Source organism: Propithecus coquereli, unplaced genomic scaffold (assembly GCF_000956105.1).
Source record: "Propithecus coquereli isolate 6110/MARCELLA unplaced genomic scaffold, Pcoq_1.0 Scaffold79, whole genome shotgun sequence".
Lineage (NCBI taxonomy): Eukaryota > Metazoa > Chordata > Mammalia > Primates > Indriidae > Propithecus > Propithecus coquereli.
In genome coordinates, this window is record NW_012154062.1 from 1,143,357 (window position 1) to 1,168,435 (window position 25,079).

The 25,079-nt window shown below is 35.5% G+C and overlaps 2 protein-coding genes across 2 annotated transcripts in view; one reads left to right on the forward strand and one right to left on the reverse strand.

Annotated features, from left to right (window-relative positions):
* The window catches only part of PCM1 (pericentriolar material 1), an 84,659-nt gene extending 76,161 nt beyond the window's left edge, over positions 1 to 8,498 (forward strand). Inside the window, exons 30-36 of the mRNA XM_012662908.1 lie at positions 8 to 68; positions 368 to 528; positions 3,558 to 3,630; positions 4,156 to 4,412; positions 6,690 to 6,782; positions 6,873 to 6,987; positions 8,370 to 8,498. Of these exons, the coding sequence (XP_012518362.1) occupies positions 8 to 68; positions 368 to 528; positions 3,558 to 3,630; positions 4,156 to 4,412; positions 6,690 to 6,782; positions 6,873 to 6,987; positions 8,370 to 8,395 (786 nt within the window). The 3' untranslated portion in view covers positions 8,396 to 8,498. The remainder of the gene's footprint in view (positions 1 to 7; positions 69 to 367; positions 529 to 3,557; positions 3,631 to 4,155; positions 4,413 to 6,689; positions 6,783 to 6,872; positions 6,988 to 8,369) is intronic.
* A 10,616-nt stretch (positions 8,499 to 19,114) lies between these two features.
* The window catches only part of ASAH1 (N-acylsphingosine amidohydrolase (acid ceramidase) 1), an 85,299-nt gene continuing 79,334 nt past the window's right edge, over positions 19,115 to 25,079 (reverse strand). Inside the window, exons 2-9 of the mRNA XM_012662909.1 lie at positions 24,367 to 24,412; positions 23,681 to 23,825; positions 23,110 to 23,164; positions 22,902 to 22,983; positions 21,935 to 22,066; positions 21,704 to 21,827; positions 21,207 to 21,263; positions 19,115 to 19,977 (exon numbers count right to left, since the gene is read on the reverse strand). Of these exons, the coding sequence (XP_012518363.1) occupies positions 19,888 to 19,977; positions 21,207 to 21,263; positions 21,704 to 21,827; positions 21,935 to 22,066; positions 22,902 to 22,983; positions 23,110 to 23,164; positions 23,681 to 23,825; positions 24,367 to 24,412 (731 nt within the window). The 3' untranslated portion in view covers positions 19,115 to 19,887. The remainder of the gene's footprint in view (positions 19,978 to 21,206; positions 21,264 to 21,703; positions 21,828 to 21,934; positions 22,067 to 22,901; positions 22,984 to 23,109; positions 23,165 to 23,680; positions 23,826 to 24,366; positions 24,413 to 25,079) is intronic.

Here is a 25,079-nt window from a genome sequence, read left to right on the forward strand (position 1 = left end):
AAATGTAAGATCTGATATTTCTGATCAAGAGGAAGATGAAGAAAGTGAAGGATGCCCAGTGTCTATTAGTAAGTTAAAGGCTCTGTACTATGTTCATGTATTAGTTCTTTGTAGATCACTTATTGAAACAGTTTGGTAGAATGTAACAAGTGTAGAATTAAGAGTCAGAGAACTCTGATTTTGAATTTCACTGTGACCCTGACTAAGTTACCTGGCCTTTCTGCAACACAGTTTTCTTGTGCTTACTGTTTTAAGGACTTCAAATATTGTATGTAAAGCACCTGTGCCATGCGGGAATACGACAGACAAATGGTAGCTAAGATTTAAGTGCTGAAATTTACTAAAAAATATGTATTAATCAACTTAGATTTGTCTAAAGCTGAAACTCAGGCTTTAACTAATTATGGAAGTGGAGAAGATGAGAATGAGGATGAAGAAATAGAAGAATTTGAAGAGGGCCCTGTGGATGTCCAGACTTCACTGCAAGCTAACACTGAAACTACAGAAGAAACTGAACATGACGATCAGGTATTTCCATTGTAGACCAATGTATACCTTCCACAAGTCTTATTTTAACTACTGAAAGCAGATCCTTCTGAAAAATGTCAAAATTTACATTCTTTCCCCGTTCTCATTTTCATGAATACAAATCTCATTAATATGCTTATTAGAATCTGAAACACTAGTTTATTTTTATGTTCATCAATGTTTAACTTTAAAAGCACTTTAATCTTTTATATTTTTCTTCTAGTCATACATCGAAATAGTATGTAACAAAAATAAAATTATTCCATTTCTTACCTCCACCTCATCCTGCCTCGTAGGCAACACTTTGTACAATTTCTTCTGCTGTTTACTTCTATATTTATGAATAATATGCACACATGTGTATATATGTCTTTGGATTAAATCCATATTTAACCACGTATTTAGAGTTAACCAAACTATGTAAATATTACTGACTGCTGAACCAAGTAAATATTGTTTATTGCCTAGCCTTATTTTTCTCGAGTTTAATAATTATCTCAATTTTTTATTTACTTCATTTTCCTTGAACATATACCCAAGTCTTTGCTATATCCTCTAATAGCTGTATAAACCTCCCAGTAGAATTTCCTACATGAACAAAATTTGTCATTTTATTTCCTTCCCTTTTTTCCTTCCTGATACATTCCCCCTTTCTGCTTCATTCTAGATTTGTCTATTCCTTAGACCTACTGAATAGCTATCAGCCTAGGAATCCCCTTATCATTTTTCTTTATCTCTGTTCCTGGAATCCACTTTTTATCTTTGTCTTTCTTGGTTTATTGCCTTACTTTAGTGGAGCACATCCCAGTAACTCGCTGAGAAAGAGTGCATAAAATATAAATATTTTGAGACTTTACGTGTTTGAGAAAATCTTCCATGTTGAAAATATTTTCCCTCAGGTCTTTGAAGTCACTTCATCTTTATCTAGTTTCTGGTGTTGCTGTTGAGAAGTCTGATGCCTTTCTTAGTTCTCATCCTTTGTGTACAGTGGTCCCCCCTTAGTCACAGTTTTGCTTTTCACAGTTTCATTTACCTGCAGTCAACTGCAGCCTGAAAATATTAAATGGAAAATTCCAGAAATAAAAAATTCATAAGTTTAAAGTTGTGTGCCATTTTGAAGAGCATGATGAAATTTCTGGCCGGCCTACTCTGTTCTGCCTAGGATATGAATGATCCCGTTGTCCAGCATGTTCACACTGTATATGCTACCTGCCTGTCAACCGCTTAATAGTTGTTGAGGTTAACAGATTGACTTTCACGGTATTACCGTGCTTGTGTTCAAGTGAGCCTTATTTGACTTAGTAATGGCCTCAAAGTGCAAAAGTAGTGATGCTGGCACATTGTTATAATTGTTCTATTTTTTTATTGTTAATCTCTTACTATGCCTAATTTATAAATTAAACTTTATCATAGATATGGAAAAACACAGTGTGCTCCCGTGGATAAGAGGGGACTATGATATGTCTTATTTTTCCTCCCTAATGTAGAAGTTTTTTCCTCTTGGAATTCTGAAATTTTACAGTGAGTCTGTAAAATTGTGTGTTGGAGTCTTTTTTCATTCACTGTAGTGGGTTACCAATGGTTTTTAAAATCTGTATTATGTCCTTTGGTTTGGTACATTTTCTTTTATTTTCTTTATTTCTTCCACACCATTTTTTCTTTTCTCTCCTGGAATTAATATTATCAGACATTATTAACCCTCATGTGTTGGTCTAATTTTCTCTTCTCTTCCTTTTATTGTCCTTATTCGCCTTATCTTTTTGTTTTACTCTCTCGGAGATTTTCTTGACCTTAGCAGTTGAATTATATGAAATTATTTTTATTTTAGCTGTCATATTTTTAATTTCTAAATACTTTTTTCTTTTTTTTTCCTGATTGTTCCATTTTTATAGTGTGCTGTTATTTTATGGAAGCAGTATCTTCTGTTATCTATCTAGAGGCTTTCTTCAAATATCTGCTTAACCTTGGTTGTTTGTAGTAAAGAATGATATACCAAAAAGTGGATTGGAGGTTTCTTGGGCTTCACTGCAGGGCATTTGGTGAGAGAGCCAGCATTTTCATAGAAATTGCCAAAATGTCAGTATCTATTTGTCTTCCCTTTGGGGTGATTTAGATTCTCCAAAGAAGGATCTTCTAGTCTCCTACCTGGTGTATATAAGCTTAGCTTCTGGTATTCTGGAATTAGATGTGGGAAAGGGGTGAGATCCCACCATCATACACACTTGCACTAAATTCTTCTGTTTTCAGTATGATACTTCATTTGTGCCTTCTGTACCCCACCCCTAGTCCCAGTTGGCCCCCAGGTCTGAGGCTCACTAGTTGAATTCTCTAAAATATTATTATAATCTCCCATTTTCTGTTGAAGTTGGAGCAGGGAACCCAGATGTCCACATTTTTCTTAAATAGTTTTAGACAACTTCCACCACTCCCTTTTCATCACCAGCGCATGCCCCACCACCATACCCTTTTCTCTCTTGATCTGGTACTTCCAGTTATGAGGTGAAACACAGTTTTTGTTCCATTCCTCTGCTGAAGGCATTTAACTTTGTTAATCTTCTCCTCCTCCTGCTTAGTTCCTTTCCCATTCACTTAATGTCTGCATATATATGTGTCTTGTAGTTTCATTTAAGATAGAGTCTGAAAAAAAATAATAAAATCTATTTTATTCCAGTTCTCTGTATTATTTTGAGGTTATTTAAGGAAAAAAAGGAAACTTTTTTCTTAGCCATCTTGAAATTGCAACCAAAGCCTCCTTCTTGAAACACTTTTAAAAGATATTTTAATTCTCTTGGGGCCAAGGATAGTAGCTTATGCCTGTAATCCTTTGGGAGGCCAAGGTGGGAGGATCACTTGAGGCCAGGAGTTCAAGACCTTCCTGGGCAACATAGTGAGACCTTGTCTCTAGCAAAAGAAAAAATTTCTCTTGTGTGAAAGTCTCTGGTTGGACAAAAGCCACACATGAATAACCATCTGTTTATAAAATGACCATATATTTTAGACCCTACTATTAAAAATCTTTTTCCTTCTAGGTTCTACAACATGACTTTGAAAAAACAGCAGAAAGCAAAAATGTCCCATCAGAACAAGAACTCACTAGTAAAGGTAAATTTAAATAAGTGTTCAATTTTAAGATTATTTAAAGTGCCCTTTATAAAGTACTTAAAAGCTAAAAAACTCTAAATTCTTAGCAAATGTAAGTTTGAAGGCACTTTGGACCTCATGTAATCCTTTGTAGAAAACATAAGGAGGCATTATTTCTGCAAACAGCAGTTAAAGAAAAGTCAACAAATATTTTCCTGCACAGAAAAATTCTGTAAGGAACACCTTTAGGTACAAATGTGGAGGATTTAAAAAAAAAAAAAAAAAAAAACCTATTTGTGGGTTTTATCTCTAAAAGTCATGATTCATTAGAAATTGGGTGGATTTTAGGAATCTCATTTTTGAAACATCCCCAGATGATTCTAATCAACTAAATTTGGGAATCATCGATAAGGAAAATTTGTAGTTTTCTTTTCTTTTTGGTCTTAAATGTCTTGATTACTCTCATTCATCCATATTGTAATAATAGAGGGCAAAATTTAACATCTGTTGCATTATACTAATACTAAGCATTTCTTTTGATGACAGATGACCAAGATAGCTCTCCTGTGAAACCGTGTTACCTCAATATCTTGGAAAATGAGCAACCTTTAAATAGCACTGCCCATAAGGACTCGCTTACTACTATCGATTCATCTAAACAGCCTAACCCTTTGCCATTACCTTTTACTGAAATTGAAACCTTAGTGCCTAGAGTCAAAGAAGTTAAGTCTGCTCAGGAAACTCCTGAAAGTTCTCTGGCTGGAAGTCCTGATACTGAATCTCCAGTGCTAGTAAATGACTATGTAAGTATCATTTACATTTCCAAATATTTCTGCTTTTCATTTCTGTGCATATTTCTTCATTTTCAGGTTAACATTTTCAGCATATTAACTAAACTCCATTTTGTGTTTAGATTTAGAACCTGTTGTAACATTTTTATTTTTTATTCACACTTTAAACTTGAGCAGAAGGGTGGTAGTGAATTGAGATCACCATCTCAAAACCTACAAGCTGTTCTACTTTTTATAGTTTTGAGAACCTAAGAGATGAGTTGTAGGTGGCAATTTTGAGAGAGTTCAAGGTCAGATCTGAAGTGATAATGATACATGAATCATCATTTTTCTTTTACACTACCCATTCTCAACTTCCTCACTAAATCTTTGATAAACCTAAAGGTTTGCATTTGGGGTGTGAAGTAAAACAGTTTGACAGCAGTAGAGTCCTTATCTCTACACAGTAAATGACAGAAAGATATGTTAAGAAATACGCACTTGTGGTGATATTAAATGAAAATTAACATGGAGACCAGGCTTAAAAAATTCCTGATCAACGAATACCAAAGGCCTTAAAAATAGCCTTAATCTGGCTTAAATTGCAAACATAAACAAAACTTAACTTGGATCATTTCTGATAAATGCTTATGTTAGACAGAACTAAACACTTAATCCCAGCCAATCTTAAGCAGCCAACTAACATGATTATGTGACTGGGAACTTCCAATAAGGTACCTAAAATAAGAAAATTTTATAATTTAAACAAATCAAATAATTTATTTTGCTTCCATATTTTCCCAATAAATACTTTCCTCTGATATTTTGTCATTGGAACATTAAGCTTGTTTTGGTCTGGTGTTCCCCAGTTCATAAATTACTTTTTACTCAATTAAAGTCTTTAAAATTTTATTGTGCCTCAGATTTTTCTTCAACGATAGGAAGAATGTAAGTTTAGTTTTACTCTGGACCTTTGTTTCAACTAAATCTTATAGCAAGTAGGTTATCTTTTTGGATTCTTGTGCTGTATATGTTTTACATAATTTACTTTCTCTTATCAGCAAAAATGAAAAGATTTATAACATAGTATTTGAACCAGGGTAAGTACTTTTAGGTCTAAGGACTATGCTTCATTTTTTAAAAATTTCAGTTTTTAAATATATTTACAGTTATGATTTCATAATTTCTCAAAAAGGGGGTTTATAATGTTTCAAAAATATTAATAGAAAGAAAAGCTCTTTTAACTGTTTTGTTTGCCAGTAAAATTATGCATTTAAAACTCAGAATTACCTGTTAGATTTATGTATGTATGTTTTTGAGACAGAGTCTCACTTCGTTGCCCAGGCTAGAGTGCAGTGGCATCATCATAGCTCACTGCAGCCTCAAACTCCTGTGCTTATGTGATCCTCCTGCCTTGAACTCCCAAAGTTCTAGGATTACAGTTATGAGCCATCACATGTGGCCAGATTTATTCTTATTATCATTTGATCAGGGTGTAGAGTTGCCGTAGAAGACATTCAATTGAAATTAATTAACTCGAAGTTAGATTATAGAGGTTCTTGAATTTGAATTTTAGGCAGGAACCCCTACTGAAGGCTTTTGTGCAAGAAAGTGAAATGGTCAAAATTATGATCTATGAAGATAAATCTAATGACTCTGGAAGATGTCAAGGAAGCTATGTTAGGAAGCTCTACTATTACATAAGTACGAAATATGAGCTGAATGAGAGTAGGATGGGTAAAAAATATTGTAAAAAAAAAGAAAAACCTAACATTTCTTCTCGGGTACTTTGTAGACTGATGATACTATTAAAAATGAGAAGGGAGAAGTAGGAGAAGAAAAGAATTCAAGTTTAAGAAAAACAGTTTTGTGAGATGTTCACAAAAGGAAGTTGCTAAATTCATATCTCAGATTTCTAATGGAGCCTCATCGAGTTGATATATTGAAATGTTTATAAATATTTACTTATATCTGCTAGATACAGCTCTGATGTAGTCTATAATTATTTTAGCCCTCAGTATAACTACTACTATTTCTTCCTGTAGCATGTATTAACTGGCTCTTTTTTTGTTAAAATGAGAACAAAAAAGCTTGACAGTGTACTCACAGCTGCGAAGTGTAGGCCTTCCTTTCAGCTCTGTATTTCTGAATTATTTATGGAGCTGAATACAGAAGAAAACCAAATATGGATAGAATTACTGATACATAGTTATATATATAAGAATCCACTTTATTTCTTGGTGTGGATGACTTCAGTTTAGATCCAGAGATACCGTGCGTGTTTTTCATTAAATATAATTTATCTTACAGGAAGCAGAATCTGGTAACATAAGTCAGAAGTCTGATGAAGAAGATTTTGTAAAACTTGAAGATTTACCACTTAAATTGACAATATATTCAGAGGTATTTGGTTCTCTTTAATTAAACTTATGTTTATATAACGTATATTGTTAAAGTGAAAAATGATTTGTATTTTTAATTTTCATTCCAAAGGCAGATCTAAGGAAGAAAATGGTAGAGGAAGAACAGAAAAACCATTTATCTGGTGAAATATGTGAAATGCAGACTGAAGAATTAGCTGGAAATTCTCAGACACTAAAAGAACCTGGTAAGAATTATCAATTTTAACCTTATATTGAAAAAATTCTTGAATCTTAATTCTACTATTTTGTTTTTTTTAAATGTGCTACTAGTACCTGGGAAATTTAAACCAAATATTGTAAAAAAAGCATAATTCTGTAAAACTTTTAGTTCAGCTATGTAATTTATAAAACAGCATTGTCAGATAATTTTTTTCTATTTTTAAACTCTTCAGTTTTAGCACAGTAATACGTGTGCATTATTAAAGAAAGGAACAAACAATGATAAATAGCAAAAACCTTTTTTAAATGATTTTTTAGTTTTTGGAGGAGACTAAATATTTTATGATTTTTCTTAATGTTTTAAATTCAGATAAAAATGTCTCTTACCTCTCTTGTGACAAGTATGTATTTAGTCCTACCTCTTCTCCTCCTCTCAGTGTTAGTATTATTTTTGGTTTTTCTTTTTTTTACCTTTGTTATTTTAGATTTATACATTTTTCTAGTTCCATCAACTTTGGTCATTACCCCTCTACTTCTCCTCCCTCTTTCTTTCCACTTTCTCTGTTCACTTGTACCTATATTCTTACATTATTAAGGTTATTAAAGTAATGCTTGTAAAGTATTTACAAGCATTTAGTTTGTAACTATAATATTTAGTTTTTGCAACTATAATAAATACTCTGCACTTTTTATGAGGATGATTCTTTATAAATATCATTCCTCATAGAGCCAAGCAGTAGTTCCATATTTTTTTCTTTCCGAGTGTGATAGCTCAACCCCTGGGCAGCTCTGAGAATGTTTCTTGTATCAAGGTCAAAGGATTTTCTTTTTGTTATTTTCCATCAAATCATGAATTGATTAAAAGCATATAGTATTTTCTTCTTTTGTTTTTCTTGGAAATAGGGTGAGGAGAAGGACAGACCATTCAGATATCAAACCTTCAGTTAATTGCCAGTTTTCAGCCCAGTTCTGCTGGTTAGAATATGGTGCCCATCTTAATGCAGCCTCTTGTAGTGTTTCTAGGCTGCAGCTTCGTCTGCTGTCTTTCAGTATACCCCCATCTGCTTTGAGCATTCTAGTAATGTGTTGATATCATCTGTTTTCTGTTTTCTCAGAACTACTCTTCTTTTGTTGATCTAGATTTATTCCTTTTTACAGTTTTTTTTTTTCTAGTGGAGTTTTTTACAGAGACAGGAAGTGTTTGCTCAGTCTGCTATCTTGAAATCAACACTCTCACTTGTTCTTTTTTACTGTGTGCTATCAGGGAATCGTTTTAGCAAGCTAAGTCAAGATTTCTTATAAAATAACTTTACATTAAAAGTAAAAGCTTTAATGGAAGAGAACAATGTTAAATTAATTTCTAGTAATTCAATAATAATTAATAAGGCATTATTATTCTGTTTTTCAGAAACAGTGGGAGCCCAAACTATATGAGATATCTTCAGAGGCTCATCTAACTCTCTTTCTTTACATAGTCAATGCATATTTGAAAATGATACTAAATAAACATCTGTTTTGATCTGTATAAAAATGTAAATTAGTTTGACACTGCATTTTTGATAGGTGTGCTAATTTCTGCCCATGGTAGTTTAAAACATCAGAAACTGAATTCTGGACAGATTTAAGCCTTGATACGCTGTGTAATTTTTCCTTTTCCTTTTTGGTCTTGATTCTTTTTTCCCATTGTGATGTTTGATAAAGTTACATTTAAAATGTAGTTTTAAATAAAGTTTGGACTTATCTATAAAGTATCTTTTTCGGAAATTATGTTGAATTCTATATAGCAAAGTCAGTGTTCTATATATAGTTTTAGGCTATTCAGAGAAGAGCAATGGTTAAGAGTTAGAGAACTATATTATTTATTATAAAGCCCAGCCATTAGACAAGTCTTCCAAATAATGCCAGTATTGCTGCTATGGGGTCTAAAGTTCTTTTAGAAACCTGTAGATCCTAATTACTATGAATAGAGCAGGTTATAAACATATCCAGGATACCTAGGAAGTTATAGATAGTTATACCTAGGAAGTTGTAGGTATATATTAATCCATTCAAATTGGATAATAAGTTTAGAACATATGTCCTTAGTACCTAGAACTTACATCATTATGTATTAGATAAGTATTTTCCAGAATTCCAAATCCTATATATATTGCCTCAGTCTAAAAATTTTTAAAAATCTTTATATAATTAGGGAATATTTCTGCACAGACAAGTAATATGTGATTAATTTTAAATGAAAAACTAAACTCTTTCAAGTAGGGATAAATACAACTAAGTTTATGTAACAGCACAGTAAGACTCTGTATGCCTTCAGACAAACTTGCCTTTTGAGATGGTAATTTAAGACCCAAAGCACAGCAAGTTGCTTTTGTGTATAGGGAGGGAAAAGCAGGTTCACAGATAAAGAATTGAGCAAAAAAATTTATGTGACTTCTTCATTACTATGTAAATCAACTTTTAAAAGATGATTTACCTTTTTATCCCAAATTTTCCATATACTCAGTAAGGCTTCAAAGAGCCAGTCAACAATAAATAAGTCAACCTTATAGATTCTTCCTTGAATAAAATATGAAGAATTAGTACCAAGTAGTTTTAAATTTGTTAACAATTGACTGAAATACTCCATAAAAAAAGAACTTGGTGGATATTCCTTTAAATTCTTACCTGCTTGATATCTCAGTATAAAACTATAACGTCAAATCAAGGAGTATTAAATGAGGATTTCCCTAGGTGTGTTACTACTTAATTTATGTAAGATATATGTCTCCAACTTTAATAAAACCTATTCAGAAAACTACCAATTCAGAATGAGGAATTCCTATCCAGTTGGCCTAACTTCAGGGAAGTTGGAACAGTAAGTTACATTACGTGAATACTCAAATTCTATATTTTCTAGACTTTAAGCAGAAAAGGGGAAAAACTTCATCTTGGTATACTCAAGCCAAGCCTTACATATTGCGGCTTGTGTGCACGCTCTTTCTCTCTTTCTCTGCATGCATAGTAAAGATAGATACAGTGGAAAAATTGTATTTATCTCTTAGTTATTAACATAATACCTATGAACATTATTGAAATTGCTTATTTGTGTTACAGCTGCTGTTATTTAGTCTATTATTTTTCTATTTTAGTAGATAATTTAGTTTTAAAATACCTAGGGCTTGACAGCAGATAATTTGTTTAATATTTTTTCCATAGTAACTATTGCTAAAAGGTTAGGCATTAAATATTCCTGTTTGTCTTAATTTTTAAGATAAAATTTTGATTAGAGACAGAGGGAGAAATGGTCAAATGAGTGAGAGAGAACCCTATGCAGGTTGAGAGAATGCCTAAAATAATAAGCTAGGCAGACTGTGGAGATACTCTTTGTATTTTGTAAACATTCACTTTGGGTAAATGGTTTTTCACTATTAATAAATGTATACCCTATGTACAACTCTGAATTGTATTTTCATTTAAATTGACATACTCATTTATGCTTTAGAATTTGTTGAATCATGGCTTAACAGTTTTAAATGTAAAAAAATCAGGACATGAAAAATGACATATTGATTAGCCAGAAAGATTGATTCAACTTGAGACCATTTTTCTTATAGTGAAACATATACTCTATTATTTGTTAGTTATATTTGTTTTATATACTGTTCTAAGAATGTAAATGTTGGATATGGTATAATAAAATTCGGTGTGGCCACAGGAGGAAATGAGAATTAGACTTGGAAGGAAGAAGTTTATTATACTCACAGATTCTAGAGAGGAGGTCACCAGAATCCCATAGGGTCATAGGGGAAAGCACGAAATTTTGGTTAGGTGGCAGAAAACAAGAGCAATGGGAAAAAGCCTAGTTAGAGCCTTTATTGGAGTTTCCTCAGGAAAGGCAAGGCAAGGCAAGGCAAGGCAGTTTAAGATTGGCTAGTTTGAATAATTCTGGTGGGTGTTCGGCTATAGGGATGGTCTCTAATTGCCTGGTACCTTGCCCTGGGATGATTTAGGGCAAGGGAAATACAGGCTTTGTGTTAGGAGAGTTAGATAAGGTGGTGGTTGGGGCTGTAGACCTGAGATTGATTGGTTTGTATATTAAAGAACTGCTCTTGGCCAAGCCCTTTACTGTCTCTAGAAAGGGCTAGCCCTGTGAGGGGTGGTTCCTTACTAACCAGCAAGCTTTTTAAGATGTCAAAACATCATAAAATACAGAAAATAAAAAGCATGATTAATACATGTACTGTATAGAGAATAGTCTTATATTTACTCAAAAGTACACTGACTTGTTTCTTGTCCATTTTTCTTTAAGCAGCTCATTTGTCAAAAGGATATTGACTCTGGATTTTACTTATTTCACTGTAGGTGCCCAGTTGCCTTGACTGCAAGAGCCAGCATTTCCTGTTCTTGTACAACTCTAATTGTTACTCTAACATTCCCTGATTTTACATATATGATTTCTTCTTCAATTCACTGGTGTTACTAACTGGGTCGTTTCCTGAAAATTAAGGAACAGAAGGAAACTCTGTGCCTACAAATGACTTCGATGCATGTGTACACACACACATACACACACAGACACGTTGAGTATCCCTAATCTGAAATGCTCTAAAATCCAAAACTTTTTGTGTTCCAACATTATGCTCAAAAGAAATACTTGTTGGAGCATTTTGGCATTTTGGATTTTCACATTAGGGATGCTCAACCAGTAAGTACGATGAAAATACTCAAAAATTTGAAAACATTCAAAATCCAAACACTTCTGGTTCCAAGCATTTTGGATAAGGGATAGTCAACTTGTATATATATATGTTTCTAATTATATTACTAGTTCATTTCATCTTTACAGACTTAGAAATGTAACAAAAGAAATTTTGGGCCAGCAATTTAGAGAGCTGTTGATTTGGTTATTTGAAAAATTAATCACAGCATAAAGTTTCCATACAACGGAGTTCTAGTATGTCTCTTTTACATACTAAATGCATTTCTTGCATTCAGGCTTTTCCTAAGTGTAGTTTCTTTTCCCTTATATACATGTGTAACAAGTCACATGTGATTAATTTGAAAATAAATCATATATTTGTAAATATTAAGTTATTTTGCTAGAAATCCTCACCTTTAATAAACTATACCTCCAGAGTATAGCTGCCTGCTTAAGGCTTTTCTGTTGATCAGGTAACAAAAAGGCTTTGAAAGATATAAAGGGCTATATCAATTCACAGTGGTAGTATTTAACATTTGTGTTAAACTTCACTTTTAGTGAGACTGTGAATGCATAAACTTAAGAGTTCTCCCATCTCCGTCACTATTTACAAAAATTTCACTCACCAGTGTGACCATCACCTGTTGTCTCACAGTTATATTCGGAATTTTCCTAGACTAGAAATAGGCATGGATTATTCTATCAACTGAAATAGTGTTCATAAAAATGTTTGACTATAAGTGCTGTACAAATTTAAGGTATATATCTATGTCAGAGGAAAAGGCACAGGAAAAGAAGAGCCAAAATTTTTCTCAAACTTAGACAATTCAGGTTAAATATTTCTTACCCAAAATACTTAGGGCCAGAAGTATTTCGGATTGTGGAATATTTGCATTACACCAGTTGAACATCCCAGATTTCAGAATCTGAAATGCTCCAATGAGCATTTACTTTGAGCATCATGTCAGCACTCAAAAAGTTTCACATTTTGGAGCATTTCAGATTTGGGATGCTCAACCTGTAGTGATGTTTTGCTTACTTTTCAATGTTTTAACCAACATATTTTAAATCAATTTCCAGGGCAGAATTTTAAACACCTATTGTCTACCAAAACCCACAGTTGCTTCCATGTGTTCTTTGTGAACATGTCCTGGCTAAATATTCTTTGTGGATTTTCCTTTTCTTAGCTAACGAGGCAGAAGCTAAAGAGCCTTTATTGTAGTAGATCTTAGATGTGCAGTTTTCCCACAATGTCAGTTTAATTATCTCCCCATCTTTCCATTCTCTCACCCTTACTACCCCCACATCCCTCAGAAATGTTTAAGACACAGGTATTACTACTATATACTTTTGTCTGTCTCCCACCCCCTCACTTAGAATATAAGTTCTGTAAAGACAGGAATTTTTCTCTCTTTGTCCACTGCAATATCTCTACTCTTTAGAGCAGTTCCTGGAATGTAGAAGGTGTTCAATATCTACTGAATAATGAGTAAATTTTCCAGGTATTCCAAAGAGAGGTTCAAGGTCTTTAATATGCTGAAATACTGAGAAGGATCGGACATCTTGTTTAGCTATGGCAAAGGGAATCTTCGCTTCAACAGTTTTGACAGGTGGAATACTCCTATAATAGTATATCTCAGACATAAAAGTTTCAGCTGAGAAAAATGCAAATATATACTTAGCTATTCCTTTTCAAGTCTGCTAATAGGTAAATCATATTCATTGTTATGATTTGAAATTAATATCGAATTTAAGATGCAGTAAATTCAATGGTACATGAGATAAATTGATTTTAAACTAGTCATTGGAAAACCTTTCAAAAAGACTGGTTTTTAATCAAATTTAAGAATATTTACTAAGGGTTTCTGGAAAGAGACCTCTGCTCCCATTTCTCACTAAAAAGGTCCATAAAAATTGGTACTACCTGTAGTTTGGCAATATGTACTAAAATTTTTCAAGATATGTTTGACAGAGCAGTTTAATTTCTAGAAATTTATCCTAACGACAAACAACTGAAGTTCTAAGAATTCTTTATATATTCTGGAAAATAGTTGTTTGTCATATATATTTATTGCAAATATATTCTCCCAGTCTGTGGCTTGCATTTTTATTTCTCTAAGATCAGAAGATGTTAATTATTATATACATTTTCAATGGTTGGTACTTTGTGTCTTAAGAAATATTTGCCTATGCCAAGATTATTAAGGGGTTTTTTTTGGTATCTTTTCTTCTGGAAGTTTTATGGTTAGCATTTACATTTAGTTCTATCATCTATTTTAAGTAATTTTTTGGTATGGTGTAAGGTAAGGATTAAGTTTTATTTTCCTCCTATATATTAATAGAAATCTAGCACCAGCCCCAATACCAATATTGTTTAACGTGGGTGACTGAAACATCGAAACCAAATGATTATTTGCTCTACTTCCCTCCCTCCCAGCCACACACCACTCATATGAGCCACACGCCACAGTTCTTAGCTATGCTTGCTGTGTCCTGGAAGAGTTTGTCTAATTTTTCTTCTGTGTCCTGGTTTTAAACATTTTTACTTAACCCATTGTGCCGAGTCAAATTTTCCCTTGATCTTCGAGAGCAACCCACAGCACATTACCCCGGAGGCCTGTTGTGTATGTAGCCTTTGCTTTTCCAGAGGGCAGGCTTGCTGCCTTTGAATCTCTGCCATGTGTGCTGCCTCAAGTGTGGCCGTGTGCCAAAAGGCACCTGCTGGGGCGACAAGGAACCTAGCAGAAGACAAAAAATCCAAGTCCTCAGTAAGCCTCTATAAGCTTGCCAGTGGTCTGTAATTCAGCTTTAACAGTACTAATAAACTCTACTGACCCACTAATTACAGCTGACCCATTAATTACGGCTTTACGAAGGCTTTCTACAATGTGCTCTTAGAGGATTTTGTGGTGTTTCCCATTGAGTAGGGTTTGCAAGGAGTATGAAGATAGCTGAGGCTTTATGCAGCCAGAATCCAAAAATCTCTTTAGTTCAGAACTCATCAAATTAGCTGGCATTCTCGTAAGTGTAGTAAATACACGGAGATTTCTAAAATCAATACAATTACAGTGGTAAAAAATTGTAAGATACTCAAATGATAATTTACTGTAAAATCATGGTTAAATATTTAACAGGAAGCTCATAAAGGAAAGTTTTCAGAGGGTGCTAGTTAGGAATAACTGATAACTAATTTGTGAAAAAAATCCACTAGTCATTACAATATTGTAATTTCTTTCCCATCCTAGTTTTTATTCCTGTTTTAGAGATATTAGCAAGGAACATTTTAATTTATTTCAGCCTAATTTTCTTCATTTGCCTACCTGTTGATAGTGCTCATGGTGATACGAACAAGCAGTCGAGTAGCTGCTACCAGAATTTAAAGTCCGTGAATGATTCACAGAATCTGTGATCAGCCACTTTTTGGTGGATTATGAGCCAAGCCATATGGGCACAAACCACTCTGTACCCGAATGTTTAGGGAATTTGCCTTATCACCTGAGTCAACCCTGTAGTTACTAATTATTATTGCCCCAGCCTTGCTATTAGTTACTACTCACATACCCCCTCATCCCAACTCCAAGGTACACAGGAAAAGTGGAAGCCATGGAGTATCCAACCTTTACTCACCTGCAGCCAAAGAACCCATTTATACTCTTCTCAGCGTTTTCATAGATATCTTTGAATCGAGCCTTTTTTACTAACCCAGTGCTGGCTCTTCTGAGGAGAACTAATAGGCTTTACTAAGAGTGAAAAATGGATTATAACATTCTCTGTAACTAGAGACAAGAGAATTATGTCCTTTTCCAAATAGCTGCAAAGTCTGGCTTCAAGCTCTTGTATCAACCAACTTTTAGCAGCCCTTGCCCAAGGCAATGATTTAATTAATCCTCTTTGATGACAGCAGCTTCCTTCTGTGACACAATAGTCACCAGAGAGGGAGTGGAAAAGGAGGAAAAAAATGGAAAGGAGCATTCTTCCTTTCATTTGTTAAGATCCATGAAGAGGGATGCCACCCAGCAACTGTAAGTTAATAATTAGAAACAAAAATGTAATTAAATACTGAAACTTGATTCTCTGTACTAAGACAATAAATTTAAGTCTCTACTGATAATGACAGAGCCATTCACACTGGATGTTAGATTTACATGCTGTTTCTCAGTAACTAAGGTAAAAAGTCTCACTTATTCCATTTGGTAATACGGTCCATTGTACCAGCATATGTGAAAAACAGAAACTGGTATTGGCACCAAGTTATTTCTCGTTGGTTATTGCCCTTTGACGTAGTGAGATTTCATTCACCCCTCACACCTCGGGCATGTTGACTTGTTAGGACTCCTATCTCTTATCATAATATTTTGAAATAATGCTATCAACCCAGTCTCATTATTTGTTATCTATAACATGGGAAGGGCTGAAATTGTGTAGCTCACTGGACTATCATAGAGCATAAGTTGAATTTATTATGTTTTTCTGATATTCAAACAGGGTTGGCATTGAACTCAGTTACTACGTTATCAAAATTAAACATATTTACTGTCAATCTCTGTGTGTACAAATGACATATATATTATATATATAAATTCTATATATGTATATAAAATAAACATGGTGTTATATATGTTATGTACGTATAAAAACAATGTCATTTGCAGCCGATAGGCAGTTTTGTGGACATCTGAGCTAGCTGCCCATGACTGCTCAATGTGCTTTCTGCCAATGAGCATCATCATTTTGAAATACTTGGTATGAAAATTTTGACTGGATTCACTCATGTGTATGAGTAACACACACTACAGTGGTCCTGATGTGTCCAGCCACGCCTGGGTGTTGGTGACTACTGAGTTCCCTGCTAACCTGAAATAAAGTTTAAATGTAGATTTATAAAGCTAGAAAAACCCTTAAGAGAAAATTGGGACTAACCCCTCATTTTACAAAAGCAAATATAAAGGCACAAGGAAGTTAAGTGACTTGTCCCCCGTCAACCTAACTGGTGATAGAGGAATCAGAGCTCTGATGTTTTCCAGCCTGTTTGCATGCCACGGCACATACAGGCAAGGACAGTGTTTGTGAGGGACGCCAAGGTGAACTGGAGTGGATGTGAGGATTTGGTAAAAATTCATTACATTTCCTTTATATTAAATAATTATATGAAATGTATAAATTATGAACAAAAGACAAAGTATCAGGGAAGATACAACACATCAAATATTTTAAACTACAGATTTAGCATTTTTTATAGCATATTTTCTATTTGAAATTGCTATACACAATTATTGATCGAGACTTTATAATTGCTTTAAATTTTTGAAAATCATTGAAGATCAATTTTGTATGTTTAATTGGGTGATAAATTTAAAATATATTGACAACCATTCAAGAATTTACAGATGTTGAAATTATATTTGAAGATTAATAGCCTTTTCTTTCACTGAAAAGTGTAATACTAAAGTATCTTAGGGAAAGTGTTTTGAAATCAAAATTTGCATCTTATTTTCAAAATAATGATGCCTTATTTTTCAGAAAGCACATACATTGTTAGAACAGTCACGGGCACCTAGCTTGGATGCCTCCAAATTGGCCTGTCAGCTCCATCTGACAGAGGAGTCAGATGTATGTGAAGGTTCTGGCTGCCACCTGGAGCTGAATTCACCAGGAGCCCACACTGCCCCCATGCGTCTCAACCACCTCTGCAGTGGGGCCGTGTGCTGGGCTCCGTAGTACCTAGAACATGTACTCCAGCTATGCCACAGGTCCCTTGTCCACCCAGAGGTGAGAGCTGCAGAAGGCCAGGTGTTAGGGCACCTGCTCGGTCTTGCTCAACCTTCCTAAGGGTGCAGCAACTTCTAGGTGTTACTGCTGCCAGCGAGACAGGTTTGGGTCCTGGTGAAAAAGAAGTGAGAGAACTCACCAATGAGGTCTGAGTGGCTAGATATCTTTTTGTGGACTCTGTATTTGAGATAGGCAAAATCTACTTGGCTCAGGTCGCTTCTGGTCCGCAGGGCCAGTGATTCGTACCAACTTGCTCGATGCCTTGTGTGCCCCACCTCCTTCCCCAGCCTGGTGAGACCACAGGGTGGGCGATGCAGTCTATCCCACTCTGCTCAAGCCTGCCCTCCAAGGAGCCCCAGAGGAGGCTAGCAGGAGGCAGCTCGCCTGGGGGCTGGGGGCTTGCATGCCTAGGACTTGCCTAGGTGCCCCAAGGTTGAGGGATCAGTATCTCAAGGCATACTTACAATTCAAGTGCAGTACACTGTCATCAAGAACCATGAAGGGTGATTTTTACCCTGCTTGCAAGCTAATGAGCTAGCCTGCCACAGCTTCGTGGACCCTCACAGACTCCTAGGTCAGAGGCAAAGGACTCCAGGCACATTAGGCAGCATGAGCTTCAGGTTTGCCATCAGTTCCACTTGTCCCCCAAGTTCCCCTTCTGTGAGTGCGACTTTGAGCAAGTTAACCTTACCTTCATCCTCGGCAAGTGGGATTACAAGTATAAATGTTTGTAACTATTAAGTTTTGTGCTTTCAAACTTAAAATAGCACTTGCTACTATCCAGGGGGAACCAGTCAACATTTTGGTTAACATTCTCCCAGTCATCTTTTTATATTCTAGATGTATATTTGGTTATACATAAATACATGTATAAAATGTTAAGTAAATAGGCTTATACTGTATATCCTATTTTATAAAATGCCTTACCACTAAACAACACTACCTATAATTTTAATACCTATTATTTTCTCCAAACTCTTTGATTCACTCCTGAGGAATCAGTCTGAAACAATTAGCACCTCACTTCTTTATTATCATGCATATCAAAGGTTACTGTATTTTAAAAAATACATCAAGTTTACCTCACTTCATTTTTATAAGAGGTACAAAATCTGAAGTTTTTTTTATTAATCGAACCCTGTTTTAACACAAATCCTCTTGTAATTCCTCTTGCTTCAATAATATTGGAATCACTATAGTTTTGTGGAAGTGCCTCCTATCTGGGGGAAAAGCTGCCTTTGGACACCTGCAAACTGGGTTAAGAGGTGATAACTATTAGTTATGTAAGATTATGACCATTTAGTCATACATTTAATAGTAACTCACTTACATAACCCTTGCTATTTAATTCAGATACCATGTTCAGCTTGTATTTCTCGCTAATAACCCCCCACCCTCAAACCAACATATATGTACACACCCAATCAGCATGCATGACTGCTGACTGACACCAATTCCATTGACTGTTTATTGAGTGTCATTATTACAACAGATTATACAAAATGAAGTGGACACAGTCTTGCACAAATGGCATACATTTCACAGTTAATTGTGAAAGTTAGAAAGGTTAACAAGTTCTATTGGCACTTTTCATAAGTAGATTTCTGAAAAACATTTTTAATAATTACACTAAAAGTTTTAAAAAAATACATATTGATCAGAAGTATAAAAATGAATGATACTTAAAATAAATGAGTTCACTTCCTACTTTGCACAAGTCTTTGACATGTTTATTTTCTAACTCACAGAACCTGGGAATTCAGTTTTTGAAGTTAGCAACTTCCTGGGGCTAATGGGAGGTAGAGAAATTACGAAAAAAGGAACACTTCATTTCTTTGTATAAAAGACCACCTTGCATACTGCTCACTTCATGAACCCCAAAAAGTACTATTTACAGAGTCAAAGGACCATTTATTGCCCATTAAAAGAAATACACAGTTGAATGTCTGTCTCATCCCCCTGATCACGTGTAGTGAAATTATATTGTCATTAACAGCAAAGACAACAACGGTATATTAATTTTAGTAGTAGTTAGAACCAGAGGAAAAGACTGCTATATAGAAAAACATACAAATATGTAGATAAAAATGAAAAACTGAATAGCGTGGACATTTGCTTTTACAGTACTCACACAGACACACTGGATTAAACACCCACAGAGAATCTTGATTTGTTACATGGAGGTGGATCCCACGTGGTTTAATTGCCCATTCCCATCCCTAAATGTCAAAGTGAAATGAAACTAAGAAAATTCTAGATGATTGTTTTACTTCACTTTAAGAAGTTACCTGTAAATAAGAAAAATCACCTGTTAGGGCAAAAACAGTCTGTAAACTGGAAACACATGGAGGACAAGCTCAAGACACACAGAACCTGTCCTGAGTCTGAGTCTGGGGAAGCTCCGACGGCTGCACTAGTAGCCACGTCTGCAGTCGAGTCTTCGCGTCTCAGCGGCGCGCTCTGCGGGCCAGGCGTGTGCTCACCAACCTATGCAAGGGTCTGGGCAGTCCCGCAGGTAAGCTTCATACTGACCTTTGGTGACATCTATCAACGTTGTGAATGCAGTCAGCTGAAAGAAAATTATTTTCACTTTAAGGATGTTTTCGATTCCAAGATGTTCTGACTTACAGAATTCGCTTTATTAAATTAACTACTTGATATTAAATAATAATGATATATGTAATGTATTATATAGTCAATATATTTATATTAATGTATATTATATTACTATATGATATTAAATAATTATTATATATTACTAATTAAAGCAACCAACTTCAATAGAACCATTGTTCCAGGTCATGAACATAAATAATCTCAGGAGAGAATCCCAGTTCTTCACAGGAGCTCGTTCCTGGGCAGCACGCTGCTGCACCACCAGTGCTTTAAGGCTAACTTAACCCTCCTCAATGTATAACTGACAGTCATGCCAAGCCGAATGGTGTATTGATACCATGGAGCATAAACAGTTTAGCTTTGGTTATCCTTATCCTTACAACATTTCCAATACAGTGAGGGAAACTGCAGGCACACAGATTACGAAGCACACACGCAAACTCACATGGAGGTCACAGACTGTGAGCTCACACAGAGACGATATGGGAGGAGTGGGAGGGAGGGCAGGGTCCACGAGCTGAAGACAGGCTTTCTGCGGAAACCGGGATGATCTGAATGCTAAAGGACAGTAGGACTTTGTTCTGGCGGGGGCACTAGAGGCATGTTTATTTGAGGGAGAGCTAGGGAAAAGGACCAAGAAGAGAAGGAACAAGTGGGATAATCAGGGAAGCACATCCAGAACATTCGAGGCATGACTATTAGCAAATGGGATGATTAGAGAAAATGTTTTGCATTTTTTTATCTGTAGTATGAAGAAAAGATAAAAGGATATAATAAAGTTTAAGGGAAACCCTAATCCAACAAGACACAGAGCTCTGTGTGAAAATGGATTTAAAACTTTGTTTTGTGAACTTCTAGGTGTTAGTTGTGAGTACAGCATGAGGTTTCTGACAGATAGAAGAAGTCAAGAATCAAATGCTAGGCTTAACTCAAGTGCCGCATAAGTAAAGCTGTAAACAATACTCTGAACAATTCGGACATCAAACCACGGTGATCAACTTCTTTGTTGCATTGCAAAAGTTATGGTTTTAGCCACACAAAAACATTTTTTAAAAATCAGCCATATGTTTTACAAAAACATAAGTTCTGTGCTCAAACTGATATAACAGGGAAAGATAAAACATAGGACCAAATTCTTTCTCTAAAAGAAAAAAATATATATACATAGATTTTTTAAAATACCTTGTTGAGGACAGGTTTTGTTGACAGGACATCATATAGGGTTGCAAATGAGATATTCTAAAACACAAAAATAGTTTTGTTCAGTAAATTAAATACAGAAGTCAGCAGCCTTATCCACACAAGTGGGTCATTATAAACCAAGACGTTCTTCAATCAACCTCCCCCCAATCCCCCTAACAGAATTTCCCTTGGGGTCATTGTTGGAACAGGTAACAGTTTTACTGTATTACTTTTCTTTCTCTCTCTTCGTCCCCTTTCTAAATTCTTGCCTGTTTGTTATTCAACTTCACAGAGCGGTATCCAGCATTAGAATAAGAAAGGGAAAGTACAGCAAAATTTTGCTCTTTTTAAGTTAAAAAGTAAAAACAAAAACTCAGTGGAGATTGTCTAGAGATACTGAATAAACATGAGGTTTATAAAGGCCAAAGAAAAATGCCAGAACTGAGATAATCTTTAACGGTGACAGTTTCTTTCTGTATATGACACTGTAAATGTACCTCTCGGGTTATGCGGTTTAGACACATCTGTGCAGCTGTCCTTCGGTCATCAAGGAAGAAGGGGTTTTTCCAACGGTCGTAATTTGTTTCTACCACATACCATCGACCCTGCTTAGGATCAAGTCTGGATACAAAAAGAGAGATTCCCTCTTAGGCTACATGCCTTAAACTTGTGCGTATGTCAGTTTATGCTTTAGTTTCTACTTATTTTGCTTTAACAAATGTACTTACTCATATACATCCAAAGATTTTTTTCTGTCTCGTGTAATCACACAACCTTCCCCAGACTGGTTGCCTCCCAGGATAAAGTACGCTGGGGCCAGTATCTTGGTCTTGGTCAATATATTCTTGGCTTCTTCATAACTACATAGAAACGTTTAAAAAAATTTTAGTTGACTTGTAATGGAAGTGTTTAGCTCTGTGGAAACTAAAGGAAACCAAGTGTCTAAGGAATATGTTTCTTAAAAAAGGATGGTAAGCAATAGCTCTGGGAGGAAAAATCTCTGACTCTTGTGAGGTAAAATACTGAGATGGGAAGAGGGAATTTTGGAAGGTCCCTCAAATCTGAAGAAGAAACAAAATGGCCTCAAGATATCATCCTCCACCCTTATGGTCCATGCCTTTCACTCAACAATAAAGGGAAATAATATTAATTGCAGAATATAGGACTTAGTAAACCTTGAAAATTGGGGCTATTAAAAATTGAAATGGATTATCAAAGAAAACTACTAAATCTTATTCCCTGGAAGATACTAAAAATAGGATTGATACTCATTTATTCTAAGTGATTTGGATTCAGCGCAGGCTGAAGGAAAGGCAATTTTGCTATTGTAAAATTTCTTCTGTACCAGAGCAGAATATAACTTCTAGATTAATATGTATTACCATGTAGATGAAGATTTTATTGTACAATTTTTCTCTTGTGTATGGGTGATTATTTTTGTACACCAAAAACACTCATAGGTGCCCTTCATATAGTGTCGACATCCCTAGTACCTTTTAAGAATTCATTTCCTCACTATAAAAACACAATGCTCACAGAGAAAACATGAATAATTCCACAAGTGTCAAGGTTCACCTGAGACATTCTGCAACAGTTCCTCAACGGATGTTAAGCTGAAGCTTGGGAAATATTTTTATATTTTAATAGGAGTAATTTACAGCAAATATTTGATAATAAAGCAACCAACCACTTTACCTAGTACTATTTTCCAGAACTGATCTAGTGATAAACCCTATCCACATGGCATCTTTCTTTCCCATAATCCATTCTAGGACACCTGGAAGAGATCAAACACAGGGTCAGGATCTGGAAAAGGTTAGACTACTTAACCAGAAGGCATAGTCCAGTCCTCCTAGTAAAACAGTTGTGAAACCCCCAGTTCACTTGGGAACACTCTACTCACCCAGATAACCACCATTTATACTGAAGCGTTCATTTAGTGTCAGACTAAACAGTCCCTGAGAAAAAGACAAAGCGATGAAGTCAGAAACTCCAACCTTCCTCTTTAAGGCCCTATCACTGTACTTTATAGTGGTATATAAAGGGTTGGGTAGTGGGAAATGCAAAGATAAAACCGTATGTTAACACGGCTTTTTTTCAAAGTTTAAAGCATTTGCATGTCTAGTGTGTGAGATAAGTAGGTGGGATATTATTGGCTACACCTTTCAGACAGGAAACTAAGGAGCAGAGAATTAACGCCTGACTTGCCTAAGCGAGCAGCAGACCCAGACTCTGATCCCTGTGACACCTCGCCACATGCTCCTTATCCCAGAACAGGCTCAGAAACCTTCACTTCCTTTCTACTCTTCTCTACCATGCAATCTTAAACCTGGGAAAGGGACAAGAAGTACAAAGGGATGAACTGCGGCTCCATATTCTCAGGGTCTCATTTTCTTAGACTCCCCCTTTCTTTACATATACTAAAAGCAGGACACAAAGCTACCTTTAAAATTATATGACAATAGAGTCCTTACTGGTTTGAATCCTGTTAACATGCCCACATAGCCAGCAAAGCTTGAAGCCTTGAAGACAGTTTTATTGTTTCTTTGGAAGTCCAAGTTCACTGTTAAAGGTTTTAGTTCCTCAGTTACGACCCAGGTATTATTATTTGTGTTCCACCTACAAAAGACAAATTTCAGTGACACTTAAGAACAATGATGGTAATGATGATGAATACAGTGATGAAAGCCAGGCATGACACTATGTGCTTGATCTACCTAATCGCCATGATCCATCCTAACAACACCTTTACAATATGAGTGGTTTCATCCCCTATTTTCCAGATGATAAAGCTGAGGCTCAGAGAAGTTAAGTAACTCTCCCAATGTCACACAGCCTATAAAAAGTGAGCCCCACATTCAGTTTGGGTCTCTAATTACAAAGTTCTTATTTTTTCTGAAAGGTCAAGATGACAAATAAAATAGAATGCAGACATGCATGTGTGGCCTTCAAGCATCCTCCAGATTTCTTTTCACTAGATACAACTCAGATAAAAGCCTCAAGTAACTAAGTAAAACTGTGCCCATCTTATCTTAACATTTAGCAATCCATTTATCTTCACTTATGGTCATATTTTGGGCATGACTTGGGACTTACTTTTCATCAATGTAATATAATCTACTCTTCTTATAGAATGATACATAATGTGTTCTTTACTTACCCAAGAAATATTCCAAAATCCATGTTTCTCCCATGTAGTAGATGACCTATTTGAAAGTAAGCAGAAGAGACCCACAGTAGCAGTTAAGATAATACAACTAATTCTAAATCAAAGATGGACACTTCATTTTGGTTAATTTATATTTATTTATAACTGTTTCATCTAACAGTAGGAATTAAGAAGCATCCCGATATCCTAATCCTTCACAAGATCAAACTGTTGTCACTGTCACATCTACCAGACACCCCCACAAAATCTGAGAGCACAGGGTTCCAGGTAAGGTCAGAATATGGGAAAAGGATCAATGGTCATTCTTGGGTCCATTATCACATGGTTCTATCAGACAAAGATATCTTAGCCTCAACTAATGTGACTTACCAAATGTTTCCCTTCAGGCATTGTCACCTACAGCTGGACACCTCAAGGGTTAGGTGTGGGCAGACTTTCTACCCAGAGTATGGGTCGAAAATCAGGGTGAGTCGGAGTAAGTCATCCTGTGCCTTGTACTCTGGGGACCAGCCAGGAAAAAAACATGGGAGAGTGAGGCTGTTATACACAGGGTCCCTTGGCTGGGGAAAGATGGGAGAATGTTTGTTCTGGGCCTCCAGAAAAGCAAATATGTCGTTATGTATGTGAAGATAACGTGAGGATTTCTATCCAATCATGCAGATAGCTATAAGCAGACTATAAGGAAGGTAGAAACGTTTCTAGGC